At 36.8% G+C, this 20,192-nt stretch overlaps 1 protein-coding gene across 1 annotated transcript in view; it reads left to right on the forward strand.

Moving 5' to 3' along the window:
* The window catches only part of NUBPL (NUBP iron-sulfur cluster assembly factor, mitochondrial), a gene marked incomplete at its 3' end in the record, with an annotated part of 245,246 nt that overhangs the window by 200,243 nt on the left and 24,811 nt on the right, over window positions 1-20,192 (forward strand). The window contains exon 8 of the mRNA XM_079699925.1: window positions 14,021-14,106. Coding sequence (XP_079556051.1) covers window positions 14,021-14,106 — 86 coding nt within the window. The remainder of the gene's footprint in view (window positions 1-14,020; window positions 14,107-20,192) is intronic.

Here is a 20,192-nt window from a genome sequence, read left to right on the forward strand (position 1 = left end):
TGTTTCTCACAATGCTAAACTCAGTGCCTTCCTGTGACCACTCAGGAAATTTTGATCAATGAATGAGTGTTTTATCTGTGTTGGTATTATCTTCCCAACTAGGTGGTAAGCTGCTTGAATGCAATAATTTTTTCCTATTTATCATAGTATTTCTTAGAGTACCTTGGGCAATGGCTTATGCAATTAATACTGATTGAATAAATGACAAAGCTAGTTGACTAATTGTCACTGTTTATGTGAACAGATCTGTGCCCCCTTATCTTTCTTACCATCCTGCTAACTCACTCCTGTGATCTCTCCCACCCCAACTGCTTTTACTTAGGAGCATTTTTTCTATGTGTAAGTTAAAGAAAGCATCTATTTTTAAAAACATACATTTTATTTCACTGTTCCTTTGAGAGAAAAATATTTTCATTTTAGGGATTTCTTTATGCTGTCTTTTTTCTTGTACTATGTATAACATCCTTGGGGTTAGTTGATACCTTTTAGTATTAACTTTTTTTGGTGTCTGGGATAATAGTGTGCATGTGGGCAGTTGTTATTTGGTTACATGCAGGCTCTGTATTAAATTACTGGTGAGAATCACTAGCGTTGCTCCATTGTAAGATTACAATAAATTCTTTTATTTACTTGCAGGGATATTTAGCAAGGTGTTAAGTACCTCTCTCTTTATCCTTACCTGTGGAACACCTGCCTACCCCATAGACTTATAAGGATCAAATGAGATAATGAATATAAAAGCTCCATCTAAATGTATGGTATTTTTTAGAAACTACTTGAACACTTTAAAAGAGGTTTTCAGACAAAGATGTCACAAAGAAAGAAAACTACAGGCCAATATCACTGATGAACATAGATGCAAAAATCCTCAACAAAATACTAGCAAACTGAATCCAACAGCACATTAAAAGGATCATATACCATGATCAAGTGGGGTTTATTCCAGGAATGCAAGGATTCTTCAATATATGCAAATCAATCAACATGATACATCATATTAACAAATTGAAGGAGAAAAACCATATGATCATCTCAATAGATGCAGAGAAAGCTTTCGACAAAATTCAACACCCATTTATGATAAAAAACCCTGCAGAAAAGAGGCATAGAGGGAACTTTCCTCAACATAATAAAGGCCATATATGACAAATCCACAGCCAACATCGTCCTCAATGGTGAAAAACTGAAACCATTTCCACTAAGATCAGGAACAAGACAAGGTTGCCCACTCTCACCACTATTATTCAACATAGTTTTGGAATTTTTAGCCACAGCAATCAGAGAAGAAAAAGAAATAAAAGCAATCCAAATTGGAAAAGAAGAAGTAAAGCTGTCACTGTTTGCAGATGACATGATACTATACATAGAGAATCCTAAAGATGCTACCAGAAAACTACTAGAGCTAATCAATGAATTTGGTAAAGTTGCAGGATACAAAATTAATGCACAGAAATCTCTGGCATTCCTATAATATACACTAATGATGAAAAATCTGAAAGTGAAATTAAGAAAACACTCCCATTTACCATTGCAACAAAAAGAATAAAATATCTAGGAATAAACCTACCTAAGGAGACAAAAGACCTGTATGCAGAAAACTATAAGACACTGATGAAAGAAATTAAAGATGATACAAATAGATGGAGAGATATACCATGTTCTTGGATTGGAAGAATCAACTTTGTGAAAATGACTCTACTACCCAAAGCAATCTACAGATTCAATGCAATCCCTATCAAACTACCACTGGCATTTTTCACAGAACTAGAACAAAAAATTTCACAATTTGTATGGAAACACAAAAGACCCCGAATAGCTAAAGCAATGTTTAGAAAGAAAATTGGAGCTGGAGAAATCAGGCTCCCTGACTTCAGACTATACTACAAAGCTGCAGTAATCAAGACAGTATGGTACTGGCACAAAAACAGAAATATAGATCAATGGAACAGGAAAGAAAGCCCAGAGATAAACCCACGCACATATGGTCACCTTATCTTTGATAAAGGAGGCAAGAATATACAGTGGAGAAAAGACAGCCTGTTCAGTAAGTGGTGCTGGGAAAACTGGACAGGTACATGTAAAAGTATGAGATTAGGACACTCCCTAACACCATACACAAAAATAAACTCAAAATGAATTAGACCTAAATGTAAGGCCAGAAACTATCAAACTCTTAGAGGAAAACATAGGCAGAGCACTCTATGACATATATCACAGCAAGATCCTTTTTGACCCACCTCCTAGAGAAATGGAAATAAAAACAAAAATAAACAAATAGGACCTAATGAAACTTAAAAGCTTTTGCACAGCAAAGGAAACCATAAATAAAACCAAAAGACAACCCTCAGAATGGGAGAAAATATTTGCAAATGAAGCAACTGACAAAGGATTAATCTCCAAAATTTGTAAGCAGTTCATGCAGCTCAATAACAAAAAAACAAACAACCCAATCCAAAAATGGGCAGAAGACCTAAATAGACACTTCTCCAAAGAAGATATACAGATTGCCAACAAACACATGAAAGAATGCTAAACATCATTAATCATTAGAGAAATGCAAATCAAAACTATACCGGTCAGAATGGCCATCATCAAAAAATCTAGCAACAGGGCTTCCCTGGTGGCGCAGTGGTTGAGAGTCCACCTGCCGATGCAGGGGACACGGGTTCGTTCCCCGATCCGGGAAGATCCCACATGCCGCAGAGCGGCTGGGCCCGTGAGCCATGGCCGCTGAGCCTGCGCGTCCGGAGCCTGTGCTCCGCAACGGGAGAGGCCACAACAGTGAAAGGCCCGCATACCCCCCAAAAAAAAAAAAAAAAAAAATCTAGAAACAGTAAATGCTGGACAGGGTGTGGAGAAAAGGGAACACTCTTGCACTGTTGGTGGGAATGTAAATTGATACAGCCACTATGGAGAACAGTATGGAAGTTCCTTAAAAAACTACAAATAGAACTACCATATGACCCAGCAATCCCACTACTGGGCATATAACCTGAGAAAACCATAATTCAAAAGAGTCATGTACCAATATGTTCATTGCAGCTCTATTTACAATAGCCAGGACATGGAAGCAACCTAAGTGTCCATCAACAGATGAATGGATAAAGAAGATGTGGCACATATATACAATGGAATATATTACTCAGCCTTAAAAAGCAACGAAATTGAGTTATTTGTAGTGAGGTGGATGGACCTAGAGTTTGTCATGCAGAGTGAAATAAGTCAGAAAGAGAAAAACAAATACCGTATGCTAACACATATATATGGAATCTAAGAAAGAAAAAAAAGTCATGAAGAACCTAGGGGTAAGACAGGAATAAAGACACAGACCTACTAGTGAATGGACTTAAGGACATGGGGAGGGGGAAGGGTAAGCTGTGACAAAGTGAGAGAGTGGCATGGACATATATACACTACCAAACGTAAAATAGATAGTTAGTGGGAAGCAGCCGCATAGCACAGGGAGATCAGCTTTGTGGTTTGTGACCACCTAGAGGGTTGGGATAGGGAGGGTTGGAGGGAGGGAGACGCAGGAGGGAAGAGATACGGGAACGTATGTATATGTATAACTGATTCACTTTGTTATAAAGCAGAAACTAACACACCATTGTAAAGCAATTATACTCCAATAAAGATGTTTAAAAAATTAATTAATTAATTAAAAGGGGTTTTTTTTGGGGGGGGGCGCGGATAGTGAAATGTTGTGAATTACAAAGAGCCTTTATATGAACTTTGCATTTCTCCAAGCCATGTTGAGAAAGAAATTAAGTGTTTTATACTTGTAAAGAGACATCCTTTTGCAAAATTCATGGAGGCAGACCTGTACAAGCAAAAAGACCTTCTTTCTGAATGCTAATTAGCAGCTCTTTGTATGTGTTCGATTTTGTTCCATGGGATAGATGACAAGCTTATTATATGAAGAAACTTTAGCGAAAAAAATATCATCCTCTTATTTGTGTTAAAATCGTGTAGCAACAATAGTGATAAATGTGTTGACAGTAGTATTAGTGGCTAATGATTTAAATTTGAGCTTATGTGGACTACTGAATCATTACATACTGCAAGTGCCTTGTAGTTGTAGTAATTGCTAGAGGGAAAGGAGACAGAATAGAGTGTGGCAAATAACCAGTTACAGTCTTTGGATTTACTCTTGTCTTGTTGAACCTGCTAAGGGCAAAAACCAAAGTTATCAGTGCTGGTTTTGTTTTGTTATTTTTCTTACTTTTTTTTTTTTTTTTTTTTTGTAATACAGTTTGCTGAGTTTTTGCTTGTTGTTTGTTTCACTTGTAAATTAGTTGGTACCATATATTGAATTGGGTAGATTCCATTGTTGACTTCCAGGTTTTTGTTTTTTTGTTTTTTAATGAATAGTGATGAACTCTTGGGAATTATTGAACACTTAACTGCTCATTCATAATGGAAGAGCATTAATATTTCTTTGAGAAACATTATAAGTTCCTTGAAATTTTTGAAAATATATGCACTATGCTAGTATTTGAATTCTAATAAACGTTGCCTAAAATATTTTTCTTCCTTCCTTTGCTTCAATTAAGATCCTCTATATGACTATCTGAAGACTATCTTAATTTGACTTTAACTCTTGGAATTAAGAGTTTATGGCTCTCATGAAATCTGTGAAGCATATTTTTGTTTTTTGAGAGACTGGAGAGTTTTAGTAATTTATTCATATTAAGGTGCTATATTAGTCAGGGTCCTGGCTGGAAAGAGATGACACATCTTTAAAGGAATTAACAGAGTGAGTTTAATGAAGGGACTAGTTACTGAGGTGTGGGCAGCATTAAGGAAACCAACAAGAGATGGTGAAGTACCCAGAGACTAGTGACAGTAGGAATTTTTACTGTCTCTCTGCCTGAAGGGGCAGAGAGTGAACTGTGTCAGTGGGACCTGGCGACTGCTGAAGCCATGGAGGAGGAGCTGCCTGTTGGGATTTGTGGCCACAGAGGAACAGAGCCAAGGTCAGAACTCCTGCAAGGCAGGGAGGGAGCAGTTGTGTGTGGTACTAATAGTACTAGAGCCTCTTTCTCCTCCCACAGCCTCCTATCCCGCTGATACCTCCTACTGGCAGATCCTTATTGAAAGCCAGAGGGTAAGGAAACTCAGGTGATACAGTCCACAGAGGTCAGCTACCTGGGCACTGATCAGGGCAGAGAATGAAGAAGAGCTTGGGGAAGGTGGAGAGGAAGGAAGTGGAGCACAGCAAGTGGAAAATAACCAGAAGTTTTTTTTTTTCTTCATGATCATCATTATAACTGTGAATTACTGACTTGCAATACATGAAATACAAAGCAAAGATTCTGCCCTCTAAAAGTTTGAAGCTAATACAGATATCAGTAGTACAGTCAAATTAGTGAAAATCCATGCTATAAGAAAGCAAAATTTTACTGTCATCAAATTAATGAATAGAATATTTATATTGGAGATAAACTCTTATGTAAGTATATTTTGTTGCAGTGGGGAGTAATGGATAGAAGAGTTTATTCTGATAGGGTAGAGTTATGAAAAAAGTTCTCCTTCACTTCATTAAATAAAGATTGATGCAGGAATAAAACTTTTGGAAATGGTTCTTATAAGAGAAGGGACAAAGACTGAACACTCACAAGGGGAGCAACATGATCCCATCTTGGTCCTCTCTCTTTTTCTTCCAGGGGAGGACAGAGAAAACAGCCAAGTAGTCCTAGTGTGGCTCCTGTCTTGATTTCTTTTCTATAGGGAGGGAGAAGCTACTGTATATGGCAGAGTAGTCAGACAATATGCTAAATATCCATGGGCTCAAGAGAAGCTGCACTACCAGACTGGCATTACATTATGAAAATGAGGCGATGCCCTTTCTTCCTGTCTGGACTCTGCAGATGGAAGGAAAGCCAGAGGCTTTTCTGCCTCTCATTCACTTAAATGAGATGGGGTGGGAATTTTAAATTAAGTCACCTTAATATTTCAGTCATCATTTAAAGTGAAAGGCATTTATTGCTTGTGAAAGGCATTGGGCCTTTTGCCACATTAACTGAACTCCTATTCACTCATGATAGATTCTTAAGAAAAAGCTGTACAAGTCCACACTAGTATTTTCCCCACCAACAGCAGTTTGGCCTCAATTATCTCTTTTACAGTAATACTCTTTGACTGCCAATTTGGACAGTAGTTTTTATAACATGAAAACCTATTGGGGTTTGGAGAATCAGAAACTTACTGTTGCCATCATTAAATAAGTAAATGACCATGGGCCATATTTGGCTACTTCGGATTTTTGTGCTGTTTTTCCCCTACATTTTATAATTTACAATTACCTCAAATTGTAAAGCTTGAAACATGCCTGTACCTAATAGGTGGTAGACTTAGGTCATAGCTTTTCCTGGTATTCAGAGATAGTAAATCTTCATTATGTTTTCAGTTTGTAGTGTGAAACTTTAAAGGAGACAGTCAATTTTGGACTTCTTCCAGGTGTCTTTCCATGCAAATGTTGGACAGGATTATAATTAATGGATATTTGGCAAAGAATCGCATGATGTGGAAGAGAATTATTGTTTTATCCATCAAATTATAAAAATTCTTTCCAAAATAAATTTGTTTTGTTGTTAGACAAATTGTAGCCAAGGGTTAAAGACTAGGAATTGTATTCCAATGTTTTATCCTTTTTTTTAATACAATTTTATTTATTTATTTTTATACAGCAGGTTCTTATTCGTTATCTATTTTACACATATTAGTGGCCAATGTTTTATCTTTAAGGACACTCCTGGTACTCAGTCTGAAACTTCAGTCCTTGTTAGATTGGGAATCAAATTATAAAGCAAATACTGATATAATGCCATTGGTTAATGAACAACAATGTTTCCAATCTAAATTTAAGAAGCAGGGCTCTTGTATTTGGGTCAACATATATTATAGGTAGAAGTTATAGTATGTTAGTTAACAGTTCAAAGAAATAGCCCGAGAATTAACAACTTTTGAACTGTGACATGGAAAGACCCAGGATTTTAAAAGCTCCCAAATGATTCTTATATAGTCAGCTTTCAGAATCACTTTGTCTAGACCAGCTTATCTGATGTTTGAATTCCTTGATTATCTAGGCTGTGTTTGGATGGGATGCTTCTGATATAGTTCATTCAGTTTTGTCGTTGAAGAATTTCTAGGCATTTTCTTCATAATATGTCTGACAGCTAAAATTCCTTAATATCTTAAAGTTCAATGAATAGTTAATGGCCAATGGCTAGTCAGATTCGTATTAGAAACTACTTTTAAATCTATTAAACATTTATATGTAGAAAAAGTACAAGTCCCCCAGTCTATCATTTAAAAATGTTTGCACTTTGTCATAGATGTTAGAAATTTGATCAGAGTTTGATGTGTAGCTCTGAAGAATGTCTTCACGTCTTAAGTATGACAGTATTTGGAAATGGAGCAAAGCTTTTCCATATAAAGTCTCAGCCTTTATTTCCTGAAATACACCTGGCTAAATAAAGTTAAGGTAATCAGGGTATAGCAGTTCTCCTCTCTGGAGTTTATGTTAGAGAAAGAATATGTATAAAAAGGAATGTGTTTCATTATTAAACAAACAGCCTTTGGTGGTAGCCCCCTGTGAGCACGGGCAGGCTGAGCTTTATGTGCATCTAACAGAATTTGAAATACAAAATATTAAATCTAAGGGCCCAACATGAACAGACGCTCACAGAAGAGCAAAAGAGTTCTCTGAGTTGAAGAGAAATATGTGTACAACAAGTAGGCTCCCCTAGGTGTTTACTGATCAACATAATGATGGATTCAAGACTGGAGAGAAGCTAGGATTTTATCTTAACTTTACTGGAAATATCAGAAGTTGGGGGGAGGATGAGAATGAAAGAGAGAGAGAGAGCAAAGTGTGAGCATAAGAGAACTGTTTGGTTCCAGCCCAAGCTCTTTAGAATCTCCAGAAGCTTCACCTGTCCCCAGTGGTTCACAGTGAATGTAGTCTGGACCCCCTGGTGAATTCTTTGTTAGCATCATTAAGGTGAGGTGATTGGAAGCCTGTTGACTCCATTATTGAAGAGCCAATCTTTATCCCTAAACAGTAGATATGCATCCAGATTCCTTTGACAAACTTGAATTCTTAATTAAGTTCCAAAGTGCAAGTGCTCTCTCTCACCAATGACTTTGAAATACTGTGCTTTCCACTAATTATTGTGTTTTATAATTATTTTTGGCAGCAGTTGACATCATTTCCTAAAACAAAATTCATTTCTAAAGTGAGCAAAATGATTGATCTTTAAATTAATAAAGCATATCCCCTTTGTGAGTGTAGTCAATTCTCTCTCTCCTCTGCTGGAATGGAGCATAGAGTCCAAAACAGTGACTCATGAAAGAATTACTTATATTCCCTGTTGAAACACAGTCTGTGGGTACATTTGATGTGACTCTACCTTTTTAATTATGTTTTACTTAATCTGATGCTAATATTGGTGGGCATTCCTTGATATTAAAGCAAATAATGTTTATAATTCAGGAGGTTTGGGAGTGGTAGAGGAGAATGACAGGGGAAAGCTAGAAAATACCAACCTCCTTTATAGTCAGTAAACAATTGTGTTTATGTTAAGCTAGCAGAAAATGATTATTTTCTTTTGCTGCAAGTATCTTTAAATAAGTCAAGGAGCATCAGTAGCAGTAAATATTAGAGCACTGTGAACATTAAGAATAGCAGTTGATTTCTTCTTTTAAGTCTTAGTTGACTTTACACTGACATGCTCAAGGACTGTATAGAATTACTCATCCAGGTATAATTATGGGCAGTTTCTGTTGTACATTTTTATTAGGTTCCAGCACTGAAGTTCTCAATCAAGCCTGGGAATTAGATACAATTTATGCCTTGGAGACTTAGAATGGCATAATTGAGTAATTCCACACTGGTATAATTACGATCAGCCTGACATCTGGAATAATCAATTTTAAATGCTTAACTACTCTGAACTCTGACCCAAATCCAGATATGCAGTTTTTTCCTAACATCTGGAATAATCAGTTTTAAATGCTTAACTACTCTGAACTCTGACCCAAATCCAGATACGCAGTTTTTTCCTCTCAATACTCAAGAGAATTGGCAATTAAGACAATACTCAAAATAATTATTTTTTAGGATGTTTACATATTTGCCAGAATCCGATAGACACCTAGCCTCTTACAGTAAATCTCAGCTGATAAAAAGCCCTTACACAGATTACAACTTGGAAAATAACATTTAAACAATATTATTTAATTATTTGGACTTAGACATTTACCCTAGACAATGGATAGAAAATTCTCCATGGGATTCTTGAGATGGGTGTTTTATGATACTGTGTTTTTACCCCCAGAAAATAATTCCATTTTTTGCAAACTAAACATTCTCTTTGTTGCTATTAGCATTCTTTATGGTCAGTAGAGGGAGCACAAGTTTTCTAACAAATCATCACAAACTGAAGTGACATATCAGTGATGGTATAAAGGGGAAAATCCAGGCTAGTTCATATTGGTTCATGTTCCAGGGTCCCTGAGAAAAATTAAAATTTATTAAGTAGAAGGCAAGAAATATAGAGATAAACTGTAATATCAGATATGGAGACCATGTTTTAAGTTGAGATGTATTAACAAGAAAAAAATCGACATAATTCCTTTAATATTTAAAAATACGTGTTGTGATGCACAGATTGGCTAATGATTAATTTTACTGGAGGTTTTGTTTGTCTTTTGTTTGCTTTATTTCTTTATAAATTCCAGAGGTCACTTTAGGGGTATCTGAAATGGTTACTTGTATGATGTACTAAAATTTGGTATAGCTAAAGAGGTGTGATTTATGCATGAGCCAGTTATGTTTTTGTATTTTTTAACAAGGGCTAGAAATTTTTTTCTCAGAAGAGTATTCTAAAGACTGACTGTGTTGTGATTAAGGACTTAGTCATTAGCTAAGAACATATATTTCAGAAAAAAAAAACTTACAAAAGTCTTTTATAAATGTGGCTGGTAGTTCCAATGGAATGTTTACATGTTTTGTGAGCATTTGTTGGGACATGGAAGATGATCGTTGTCCTTGTCAAAAAGTTACTATGATATATGGGGCTTCCCTGGTGGCGCAGTGGTTGAGAGTCCGCCTGCCGATGCAGGGGACACGGGTTCGTGCCCTGGTCTGGGAAGATCCCACATGCCGTGGAGCGGCTGGGCCCGTGAGCCATGGCCGCTGGGCCTGCACGTCCGGAGCCTGTGCTCTGCAGCGGGAGAGGCCACAACAGTGAGAGGCCCGCATACCGCAAAAAAAAAAAAAGTTACTATGATATATGAGTGGTGCTATTTAGATTACAAAGCAACTCAGGTGGCATAGATGCTTATTTGTGATACTGTGTTAGGGTTAAGTACAGAGGAAACCAAGTCACTTTAATCCCTCTCTCTGGGGTCTTATAGCTATAAAAATAATGTCACCAAGCATTTTTGTAACAGTTTTACAATGAGACAGCTCTTTAAAATTAAATTGGACCAATGGAAATAGGGTCATTATATAGAGGAGTTAATTGAGATGTATTGAGATTTAGTGAGCTATTCAAGGTTGTATAGTACATTAGGATAGTCAACAAAACCAGAATCCAGAGCTTTTGACTCCTGGTTCAAGGAGTTATGAACTAAGAGTTCATACAGTTGTAGTCTAGAACGATTTCAGAATATAGGAAAATTATTTAAACCCTGATCCTTTGTTAAGTGCCTGTTTTGTGCACAGCATTGTGTTATTACTTTTGTTTGATAAAAAATTGAGAAAAATCATAACCATCCATGAAACTATATTGTGCAGTGGTAATACAAATAGTGGACAAAGGGTGTTTCAAACAAAAAATGTTTATATTATATGAAAGCTAAAGGTACTTTTTAGGTCTAATGCAATAGAAAACTCCCTGCATACTAGAATATAGTTATGAGAGAATTTGGAGGAAATAGCCAAGGAGGTTTTGCCTCCATGTGAAGAGAATGGCTCTGAGATTGAGGGGCCATAATTTTTGGAGGAGGTAGTCTTTCACACTTGCTTAAATAGGATTACTGAGGCAGTCAGGTTGAACAGGGGTGGTTTTGGAAACTATAGTTAAGAGGGAATGCTAAATCATATAATCAGAGAGCTAGCTGAGACCTTGAAGACTGTCCTTGCATTAATTTTACAGCTAAGGAAACTGAGACCTGAGTGATTCTGAGTTATTTGCCCAATGTTAGTCACACAGGTGGATAGGGGCAGAACTGGAATTAGTTCCCCTCCAAATGCCTGGATATGATAACAGAATCTAGAAGGTGGCAATTTATGGAGATACATTGGTTGTGAAGAGTAGAGTTGAGTACACTTTTGCAGAGAGGTTATTTCCATCAATCTTTAAAAGAGGGAAAAGAGAAGTGTTAATTCATTTTTGGTTTTTTCGGAAGAATAAATCAAAGTAGAAGAATGTAGTGATCCATGGAACAAATTGAAAAGTAGGATGAGCTGCCTGATGGCAAATATGAAAATGACCTTGCTAGCAACTTCTAAGACATTTTTATTAATAACAATAATAAAGATAACAAAAATGATGTTACCAACACAGCTACCATTTATTGAATGTTTACCCTGTGGCATCATGTCAAGTATCTTATGTACATTAGTTCATTAAATTATTGCACCCTGTGACCTAAGTATTACTATGCCATTTTGTAGATGAAGAAACTGAATCTCAAAGAGATTAAGTTATTACCCTAGTCACACCAGTAGTCAGCTATGGAATAAAAATTTGAATACTGATTCTGTTTGAATTCCAAAGCTAGTGTTTCTGAAACTTAACTAATGAATAGACCCTCTTTCTAAAGGAAAATAATCTGCCCTATGCCCCAAATAGACTTATTTTTATTATTAGACTACTTTAAGCATAAACACAGATTCCTTAAACTTATAGCTCTTATATAATTTTTAAAAACTAAAAAAATAACAAATTCCAGCAAACTTACAAGATCAATAAAATTCAAATTAATGATACTAATATGAAAGATGAAGTTTTTGCTGAAATGAAAATACCAATTGCAAGATGAATTTGTAGCTAAATACTATTGCACAACTGTTGGTGGGAATGTAAATTGATACAGCCACTATGGAGAACAGTATGGAGGTTCCTTAAAAAACTAAAAATAGAACTACCATATGATCCAGCAATCCCACTACTGGCATATACCCTGAGAAAACCATAATTCAAAAAGAGTCATGTACCACGATGTTCATTGCAGCACTGTTTACAATAGCCAGGACATGGAAACAACCTAAGTGTCCATTGACAGATGAATGGGTAAAGAAGATGTGGCACATATACAATGGAATATTACTCAGCCATAAAAAGAAATGAAATTGAGTTATTTGTAGTGAGGTGGATGGACCTAGAGTCTGTCATACAGAGTGAAGTAAGTCAGAAAGAGAAAAACAAATACCGTATGCTAATACATATATATGGAATCTAAAAAAAAAAAATAATGGTCACAAAGAACCTAGGGGCAGGATGGGAATAAAGATGCAGACCTACTAGAGAATGGACTTGAGGACATGGGGAGGAGGAAGGGTAAACTGGGGCAAAGAGAGTGGCATGGACATATATACACTACCAAATGTAAAACTGATTTTACAGTTTTGGGAAGCAGCTGTATAGCACAGGGAGATCAGCTCGGTGCTTCGTGACCACCTAGAGGGGTGGGTTAGGGAGGGTGGGAGGGAGGGAGAGGGAAGAGATACGGGGATATATGTATATGTATAGCTGATTCACTTTGTTATAAAGCAGAAAGTAACACACCATTGTAAAGCAATTATACTCCAATAAAGTTGTTAAAAAAGATGTTAAAGACGTTATTGCACAGTTCTTCTGAGTTTGGCGTGCCTATATTGCTACATGCTTTGTGAGAGCTTGGTTCCACTTCCACTTTCCTCTATTCTTACTTTTTCAAATTATCCCTTCCGACAGTACTCTTTAACAGCATCATTTGCTCTTCACTTGGTGCCATCAGTTATTTATTGTAAATTATACCTCTGTTCTCCTTAGCTGTGACAAAGAACTGCCAATTTGATGGTTTGGATGCTGAAATGTCATGGCAGTGTATATTTAGTTATAAGATGAGGGTCATCCAGGTGATCTGGGATATGTTCATTTTTTTCAGTTTATTATCTAGAAGAAACCACAAAACTTAAGACTCATAGAGTCTACAAATCATAACCAGGTCTCTGGTGTTTCCACTTACAGAAAAAATTGCACTGCCCTTTCCCTCAAAACTCTCAAAACCATCTGGTTTCTGTGAGATAATAGTGGAGACCCAGGAAAGCCTCCATCTCCATCTACTCTCAGTGCTGCCTTAGTTCAGGCTACCACTGTTTTGCATCTGAACTTCTGCCACAGCTCCTAGTTTTACCCCACCAAACTATTCTCCACAGTGTATTCTACTCTAGTGAGTTTTCTGTAATACAAACTTCTAGAACTCAGCTTAGCTACCACTTCTTTCTGGAAACCTTGCCCTATTTCTTCTTATCGTCTGCTTCCTGACCCTATCCATTATCACCTTCCCTATCCCCTCCCCTAGATTGAATTAGTTACCTTTCCTTTATTCTTGTTTTATAACTCCATAACATCCTAGGCCTACCTTTATTAAAATGCTTAGTACATTGTGTTGAATCCTTAATTTTTGGGTCTCCCCAAGTAGGGTGTTAGGTTCTTTAAAGTGAAGCCTACGTTGTGCATCTTTTATGTAGCACATTGTCTGAAAAGGAGGAAGGTTCTGATGATACAGCTGTGATCTTGAATCACAGTTGTAATTTTAGGAGTGAGGAGTCAAAAATAGGCAAGAGCAAAGTAGACATTTCCTTGTCTTTCCCATTCATGTATGTGAAATTTATACAAATTACCTAAATAGTTAATATAGTAGACTCTTTTAGTGTGTAATCAACATAATTTTGGAAGTAATCTTTCCATAAGGAATTATATGATAGCATCATTTTGCTGTCTTTTTGTTTTCTTTTGGTTAGGAGCTGTGATTATCTCCACACCGCAGGACATTGCATTGATGGATGCACGTAAGGGAGCTGAGATGTTTCGAAAAGTCCACGTGCCTGTAAGCATTTACACCTTCATTGTTGCAAAAATCTGAAACACTTCTAACTGAAAAAGCAAATCATTGAGAAATACAATCCAAATTTTAATTTAGTTCTGTGCAGAAATCTGTATGAACACCCTACTTCATTTTAATGGTTACTCTAAAAACACATACATAGGTGCAAACATGTATGCATGTTATATTAATCAAGGAGAATTCTAGAACATCCTTCAGGCATGAATTTTCTGAACAAGTACTACCTTTCTCAATTATTTGTAGCTATCACTGAAAAAATAATAATAAGAATTTTAAGAAATTATTTAGGTAGATACACTTGAACAGATCACCGATGGGAAACAGGTGAAAAAGATAACTTTTTTCCTTCTGTCTTCTACAGTTTAACTCATTTGTAACTCACCATTTTCTTGAAAGTATCTAAGAATTTTGTATACAAAAATGGCAAAAAAATATAAAAATAAGAGAAAGGACAATTAAAATCAGGTGGAGTCAGAAGTGAAGTCTGTAAATAACTTGCATGCCATTAGGGGACTTAAATACATGCTAGAAGTATGCCATGAATTTTCCATCAGCCACGGGGAGAGAAACATAGGACCATTATAAAACTGTCCATTTCCATGAGGTTAAAAGAAAGAGCTTGAAGCACTATTTATAATAGCCAAGACATGGAAGCAACCTAAATGTCCATCGACAGATGAATGGATAAAGAAGATGTGGTGCATATATACAATGGAATATTACTCAGCCATCAAAAAGAATGAAATAATGCCATTTGCACCTACATGGATGGACCTAGAGATTATCATACTAAGCGAAGTAACTCAGAAAGGGAAAGATAAATACCATATGGTATCACTTATGTGTGGAATCTAAAGTACAATACACATCAACATACCTATGAAACAAAAACAGACTCAAAGACATAGAGAACAGACTCGTGGTTGCCAGGGGGGTGGGGGGGTAGGGGAGGGAAGGGACAGGTGTGTGGGATTAGCAGATGCAAACTGTTATATACAGGATGGATAAACAACAAGGTCATACTGTATAGGACAGGGAACTATATTCAATATCCTGTGATAAACCATAATGGAAAAGAATATGAAAAAGAATATATATATATGTATATGTATGTATGTATGTATAACTGAGTCACTTTGCTATACAGAAGAAAGTAACACAACATTGTAAATCAACTATACTTCAATAAAATTAAAAAAAAAAAAAGCTTGATGCTCAAGAGAAGCAGAGGTGAGAGAAGAGAGGCATAACTCTCTAGGTCCTCAGAAATAAAAGAAACCCTGTATGTAATGAACACATTTTTGTCACCTTTGTAACCATAAATAGAGGGTTCTTCCTCCTAGTGTGCCTCATCAAAATCAAGTGGACTTGTGCCAGAGAGTGGTTTAGAACAAGAATTTCAGTAAGAAGCCAATGTGATGCTTCCATCTCTATGGCTCCTAGTGGCCTTGCTTAATTCAGGGTTAGATTTTTGAGCTTATAGAGCAGAGCTTTTTGGTTTTATTTTCCATGATGATTTATTACAGGATATTGAATATAGTTCCCTGTGCTATACAGTAGGACCTTGTTGTTTATCCACTCTATATATAATAGTTTGCATCTGCTCACCCCAAACTCCCAGTCCAAACCACACCCCCAACAATCACAGGTGTGTTCTCTATGTCTGTGAGTCTGTTTCTGTTTCATAGATAAGTTCACTTGTGTCATACTTTAGATTCCACATATAAGTGATATTATATGGCATTTGTCTTTCTCTTTCTGACTTATTCTACTTAGTATGATAATCTCTAGGTCCATCCATGTAGGCACAAATGGCATTATTTCATTCTTTTTGATGGTTGAGTAATAGTCAATTGTATATATATACCACATCGTCTTTATCCATTCATCTGTCAATGGACATTTAGGTTGTTTCCATGTCTTGGCTCTTGTAAATAGTGCTGCTATGAACATTGAGGTGTGTGTATTTTTTGAATTACAGTTTTGTCCGGATATATGACCAGGAGTAGGATTGCTGGATCATATGGCAACTCTATTTTTAGTTTTTGAGGAACCTTCATATTGTTCTCCATAGTGGCTGCACCAACTTACATTCCCACCAACAGTACAGGAGAGTTCCTTTTTCTCCACACCCTATCCAGCATTTGTTATTTGAAGACTGTTTAATGATGGGCATTCTGTGATGGTATCTCTTTGTTGGTTTTGATTTGCATTTCTCTAATAATTAACGATGTTGAGCATCTTTTCATGTGCCTATTGGCCGTCTGTATGTCTTCTTTGGAGAAATGTCTATTTAGGTCTTCTGCCCATTTCTTGATTGAGTTGTTTGGTTTTTTGTTGTTGAGTTGTATGAGCTGTTTGTATATTTTGGAACTTAAGCCCTTGTCAGTTGTATCATGTGCAAATATTTTCTCCCAGTCTGTAGGTTGTCTTTTCATTTTGTTTATGGTTTCCTTTGCTGTGCAAAAGCTTGTAAGTTTGATTAGGTCCCATTTGTTTATTTTTCCTTTTATTTCTTTTGCCTTAGGAGACTGACCTAAGAAAACATTGCTACAGTTTATGTCAGAGAATGTTTTACCTATGTTCTCTTCTAGGAGTTTTATGGTGTGATGTCTTATATTTGTCTTTAAGCCATTTTGAGTTCATTTTTGTACATGACGTGAGGGTGTGTTTTAACTTTGTTGATTTACATGTAGTTGTACAGCTTTCCCAACACCATTTGCTGACTAGATTGTCATTGTACATTCCTGCTTCCTTTGTGGAAGATTAATTGACTCTAGGTGTGGGCTCTCTGGGCTCTCTATTCTGTTACATTGATCCGTATGTCTGTTTTTGTGCCTAGAGCAGAGCTTTTTAGACTGTAGCCAGGGATTAGCTTCAGAGGGTCTCATGATTCTCTCTCCTTCCCCATCCCCACCAAATTGTACACTTTGTGTTTGTTTTGGTATGGAGAGAATTCTTCAATGAGAGCATGATGCAGTATAAGAACCAATGATGTATTAGAATGAATAGACTCTCAGGGAAGCTTTTGTAAATGTTTTTATCTCAGGGGAGCTTCTGAAAAGTATTAAATTGTAGAGTAGTGGAGTTGAGATGATCCTCTTCAACAAGTACCTGTTCTCCCTTGCCAGTTAGTGCAGACCTGTACACAGTTAGTAAGCCATGTAGCTCTGGTTGGATCAACATGCCCTTATGAAAATTGAGGACCCTGGTAAAGATGATGCCTGTGTGCTTACCTCCTAGGTGATCTGAGGGTATTCTCACTAGCAGAGTCGGAAAATGTTTGAGGGCCTGATTTTGTATGAGGATAAATGAGTGATAAAACCCCCCATGGTGTTCTGTGTTTGAAGTTTAGCTTGGAAAAATTTTAAAGCAATGGTAACCAAATGCCCATTTCAGATAGAAAACTGTCTCAATGAAACACTTAGTTGAACAGTATTATTTCCTATTATGTCCTCCAAGATAAACTAGATGCAAGTAATGCCTACTCAGATAACTAAATAAGATTACTTATATGAGATTTTAAACTGTAAATCAGCAAAAAGTTAGAGCTATCCACCAAAAATTATGAGAACAAATAATTCATAATCCTTCTTACTGCCACTTCAAGGTCAGGATAATAGCCATTCTATCAGCATTTAAGTGAATGCTTAGCTTCTCATTCTGTAAGATGAGGGTGGAGGCATGTGTCCAGCTCACTCTAAAGCATCATGAAATCCTTGAGAGAAAAGTTTTTAAAAGAGAAGAAGCCAGACTTTTGTTAGGTGGGTGCCACTGAAGGATAAAAGTTGAGGCTGTCAGCAAGGAAGTATTCCAGGTGAAGGATCTTGGGCTGCATAAGGCTCATAGGACTAGTGCAGGATTAGTTATGGAGTAAAGGAGCTGTTTGTGATCTGAAAGTGGATGTCGGAGTGTAAGTTTGCAGAGTCGGAGCAGTCCTGGGTCACGACAAGGTACAGGATATGATTGCTCATGGATGTGTGGGGCTGAAGAGGAGTGGAAATGAAAGTCATTGGAAATGCATACTCCCTCTATTATTTTTTGACTCTTCCTATACCTTTATTATAGCCCTCATTTTTCACCCGTTTTAGTTATCTGCCTTCTAAACAGCAAAAATTTGAAAAAAGAGGTAGAATGTCTTAATCATCTCTTAACCTGCAGAGCAAGACAGGTGCTCAGTAATCTTTGCAAGTGAATGAGTGAGAACTTTCCAACAGAGAGCTCTGTAAGCAGTTGGAGGACAGCCACTGTATAGCTGCATTGTAAAGGGAATCCTGGCTTCCAGTAGGATGTGGATTTGATGACCTCTGAGATCCTTCTGGCACTCGGAGTCTGAAATTAGAATGTTCCATAAATGCAAAGGAGAAATGTTATGCCTTGTGTATACCACTTTATTTCATTTTTTTCCTGGGTTTTAGTCTTGATCTCTGTTTTTTCCTTTTGAAGTGCATTAGTTACCATGGAAACAGTGATGTCTTTGGAATTCATTGGTATGGTCAGAGTTTATTAATGTCTACAAGAACATTTTGAAGTTAATTTAAATAATTTCTTAAAACTCAAGGCTCAGATAGGGAAAGTAGAAGAAGAGATGACTATTAAATTCTCTGTTCTCTGCCTGAAATGATATCAACTCTGCCAAATCCTTGATTATCTCAGTATTTGTAGATAGACTATTTTTTTAAAAAATAATAAGAATTTTTCAATCTTACACATTTTTAATGGTGACTACTTTATGTGCTGTGTCATTCTCATCCATTTTTTTTAACATCTTTATTGGAGTATATTGCCTTACAATGTTGTGTTAGTTTCTGCTGTATAACAAAGTGAATCAGCTATACGTATACATATATCCCCATATACCCTCCCTCTTGAGTCTCCCTCCCACCCTCCCTATCCCACCCCTCTAGGTGGTCACGAAGCACCGAGCTGATCTCCCTGTGCTATGCGGCTGCTTCCCACTAGCTATCTATTTTACATTTGGTAGTATATATATGTCATTGCCACTCTCACTTCGTCCCAGCTTACCCTTCCCCCTCCCCATGTCCTCAAGTCCATTCTCTCTGTCTGCATGTTTATTCCTGTCCTGCCCCTAGGTTCTTCAGAACCTTTTTTTTTTTTACATTCCATATATATGTGTTAGCATACAGTATTTGTTTTTCTCTTTCTGACTTACTTCATTCTGTATGACAGATTCTAGGTCCATTCACCTCACTACAAATAACTCAATTTCGTTTCTTCTTATGGCTGAGTAATATAACATTGTATATATGTGCCACATCTTCTTTATCCATTCTTCTGTCAATGGACACTTAAGTTGCTTCCATGTCCTGGCTATTGTAAATAGTGCTGCAATGAACATTGTAGGACATGACTCTTTTTGAATTATGGTTTTCTCAGGGTATATGCCCAGCAGGGGATTGCTGGGTCATATGGTAGTTCTATTTTTAGTTTTTTAAGGAACCTCCATACTGTTCTCCATAGTGGCTGTATCAATTTACATTCCCACCAACAGTTCAGGAGGGTTCCCTTTTCTCCACACCCTCTCCAGCATTTATTGTTTGTAGATTTTTTTGATGCTGGCCATTCTGACCAGTGTGAGGTGATACCTCATTGTAGTTTTGATTTGCATTTCTCTAATGATTAGTGATGTTGAGCATCCTTTCATGTGTTTGTTGGCAATCTGTATACCTTCTTTGGAGAAATGTCTATTTAGGTCTTCTAAATCCATTTTTGGATTGGGTTGTTTGTTTTTCTGATATTGAGCTGCATGAGCTGCTTGTATATTTTGGAGATTAATCCTTTGTCAGTTGCTTTGTTTGCAAATATTTTCTCCCATTCTGAGGGCTGTCTTTTCACTTGTTTATCTCATCCATTTTTGTTGCCTTCTTTTATAAGGGAAAACCAGGCACCTCAATTTGGAGCCCTTCCCCTACCATTTGAACTTTTAGAGTCACAGGGATTTCACTATCCTGCCCTTTCTTCTTAGGTAATCTCCTTTCCAGCTCCTGAAAAGTATACTCTCTTATTCTTTCTGTACATAAGGGATCACTTAGTTAATTTTAATTCAG

Source organism: Hyperoodon ampullatus (assembly GCF_949752795.1).
Source record: "Hyperoodon ampullatus genome assembly, chromosome: 3".
In the NCBI taxonomy this organism is placed as follows: Eukaryota; Metazoa; Chordata; class Mammalia; order Artiodactyla; family Ziphiidae; genus Hyperoodon; species Hyperoodon ampullatus.